This window comes from Anopheles aquasalis, chromosome 2, assembly GCF_943734665.1.
Source record: "Anopheles aquasalis chromosome 2, idAnoAquaMG_Q_19, whole genome shotgun sequence".
In the NCBI taxonomy this organism is placed as follows: Eukaryota; Metazoa; Arthropoda; class Insecta; order Diptera; family Culicidae; genus Anopheles; species Anopheles aquasalis.
In genome coordinates this window covers 13,445,001-13,447,500 of record NC_064877.1, presented here as the reverse complement: position 1 = coordinate 13,447,500, position 2,500 = coordinate 13,445,001, and the positions used below count along the sequence as shown (strand labels likewise).

Sequence of the window (2,500 nt, the reverse complement as noted above, 5' to 3'; positions counted from 1 at the left end):
GATGTACCCCAGAATGCGTACGTTTGCCCGGCCTGTGCCTTCCACCGTGCGGATGATGGTGTTGTTCAGTTCGAACACTTTTCTACTTTCATCCAGCATTCGTTGGCGTGTCTCGTCGTCCAACCGCGCTCCGAACTCATCGACCACCTTGCGCAATCGTTGCTTCAGCTCATAGATCGTGTGACCCTCAAAGGTGGTCAGCGATGCACCCGGGACCGTCTGCTCACCAGTGCTTGCAGCCCTCCGGAACGGGTTTATCCGTTGGCCAAGCGAACGGCGTTTCTGTAAAATCTGTCCTCCCGAAAGCAGTCCCATGTACAGGTGATATACGTACGCCAGTAGCAGGTTTGGATTTTCAGTCTCGATCTCGTTGAGATGCTGAAGGTATGCACGCACTTCCGGTCGTGGGGTGTGTCGCTGTTCCCAGCCATCGCCGAGGTAATGCTGAAGATCTTGCTGGAACTGGGCGGTTCGATGGAGCTCGGGAGGCAGAAAATCGTGTGGAACTCGCTCTTCGAGGTGTTTGAACACATCGTAGAATATGAGCAGCCCTTCGGCCCACACTCGGTTATCGTAGAGAGCTACGGAAGCGATCAGGAGGATCAGGATCGATTGGTTAAGGCCGGCCGCAGCTAAATCGACTTACCGAAAGCAAGCTTGGCGTTCACGAGGGCATCACTCACGTTGTGTATATCACGGGTCGCGATGCGTAGTTGCTTCGAAAAGGGAACGTTTGGTTTTTCCTCCATTCTGTGACCACTTTGGAGGGCTGGGAAGATCCAAAAACGAGATAAATCCGCGCTGATTCACGGGGAGAACGTGTTTTATCACGAACAACAAAGAATCAGCTGTTCCTTGTTTAGAAAAACATCGCAATGCGCTGAAACGTAAACAAAGCCGGCGATGAATTGCAAAGCGGACTGTTGTAAGGATCATGCGACTGTTGTAAGGATCTGTTGCGATTTTTCTTGAATTTTCCTCATAATGTATTAAGGAAACGCGTGCAGTCACCCAAAAACGAATTCCTGCATGTAGAGAACGCAATTTCTAACCAAAAACATGGGAAAACTGTGGAAAAACAGAGGAAAATCATTAAAAGGAGGCGTTTGAAGGCTGCTGGGTACAGAACCTGCAACCAACCGTTTATTCAAACCTCGCGAGCTGTCAGTTCTACCAAGTTGTACCGTCACAACAAACAACAACATTTCGTTCCACGTTCCTCTGCACGTAAAAACCTGATAAAAATGGGTAAAACCAGCAAGGATAAGCGTGATATCTACTACCGGCTAGCTAAAGAGGAGGGCTGGCGTGCACGAAGCGCCTTCAAGCTGATTCATCTCGACGAAACGTACAACATTCTCGAAGGTAAGCCGGGAGAGTGACCGTGCGCTCCGAACCCGTTTTCATGCGACTTTCCATCCTTCCTGCGACTTTCGGTAGGTGTTACACGTGCCGTCGATCTGTGTGCGGCCCCCGGGAGCTGGAGCCAGGTGCTGTCGAAGCGGCTGTACTTGTCTCGAGAGGAAAAGGACCGCGATGAGGTGAAGATTGTGGCGGTGGATCTGCAGGCGATGGGTCCCCTGCCCGGGATTATACAGCTGCGTGGAGACATAACGCGGTTCAGTACGGCCGAGGCCATCATTTCGCACTTTGACGAAGGCCAAAAGGCACAGCTGGTGATATGCGACGGGGCACCGGATGTTACGGGTCTGCACGACATCGATGAGTATCTGCAGTCGCAGCTGCTGCTGGCTGCGCTGGGCATCACGACGTTCGTCCTGGTGCCGGGTGGTACGTTTGTCGCTAAAATCTTCCGCGGCAAGTGCACACACGCGCTGTACTCTCAGCTGCGCATATTCTTCGATAAAGTGGACATCGCCAAGCCCCAGAGTTCGCGTAATTCGAGCATCGAAGCGTTCGTCGTTTGCCGGGGTTACAATCCACCCGAAGGCTACATCCCACAGGAGATCAATCTGCTGCAGGACAGTGTGGCGGAGATAGCTCGTAAAACGGAATCGCCCGTCAATCGACGCATTCTTCCGTTTGTGGTGTGCGGCGATTTACGCGAGTTCGATTCCGACATGTCGTACAGTTTGAATGTAAGTAGCCCAGAAAGGGATCATCGTTGTTGGACTTTGTTGGTTCAGGATGTAAAGAATTTCTTTCCTTGCTTTGCAGATTGATCCAGAGAAAGAATATGAACATAAGGAAGTGGTACAGAAACCGTTGACTCCAGCGTACAGCGAGGTTCTCGAGCGGATGAAAACCACCTCGCTGAAGCACGGTAGCATTAAGGTCGAGACGGGCAAGAAGAAGGAGGATTAAACAAAAAACACCGAGTTTACCATTTTCCTTGATCCTTGATATGACGTACCGGTCAGCTAGTGTACGATGTGGTTAATTGTGGTTCGTATCGAAACAGATTTCATTTCCATTCCATCCCGCTGGACGCTCGTGACATCTAACGGTTTGAAACTAATCAACCACGGCCAACGTTCAC

General features: G+C 51.0%; 2 protein-coding genes across 2 annotated transcripts in view; one reads left to right on the top strand and one right to left on the bottom strand.

The window, feature by feature from the left end:
• The window catches only part of LOC126571274 (heme oxygenase 1), a 2,977-nt gene extending 2,130 nt beyond the window's left edge, over positions 1-847 (bottom strand). Inside the window, exons 1-2 of the mRNA XM_050229638.1 lie at positions 647-847; positions 1-581 (exon numbers count right to left, since the gene is read on the bottom strand). The exon at positions 1-581 is cut by the window's left edge and continues 2,130 nt beyond it. Of these exons, the coding sequence (XP_050085595.1) occupies positions 1-581; positions 647-749 (684 nt within the window). The 5' untranslated portion in view covers positions 750-847. The remainder of the gene's footprint in view (positions 582-646) is intronic.
• Positions 848-962: 115 nt separating this feature from the next.
• Positions 963-2,500, top strand: part of LOC126571268 (putative tRNA (cytidine(32)/guanosine(34)-2'-O)-methyltransferase 1) — a 2,276-nt gene continuing 738 nt past the window's right edge. The window contains exons 1-3 of the mRNA XM_050229633.1: positions 963-1,365; positions 1,441-2,099; positions 2,179-2,500. The exon at positions 2,179-2,500 is cut by the window's right edge and continues 738 nt beyond it. Of these exons, the coding sequence (XP_050085590.1) occupies positions 1,245-1,365; positions 1,441-2,099; positions 2,179-2,325 (927 nt within the window). The 5' untranslated portion in view covers positions 963-1,244 and the 3' untranslated portion in view covers positions 2,326-2,500. The remainder of the gene's footprint in view (positions 1,366-1,440; positions 2,100-2,178) is intronic.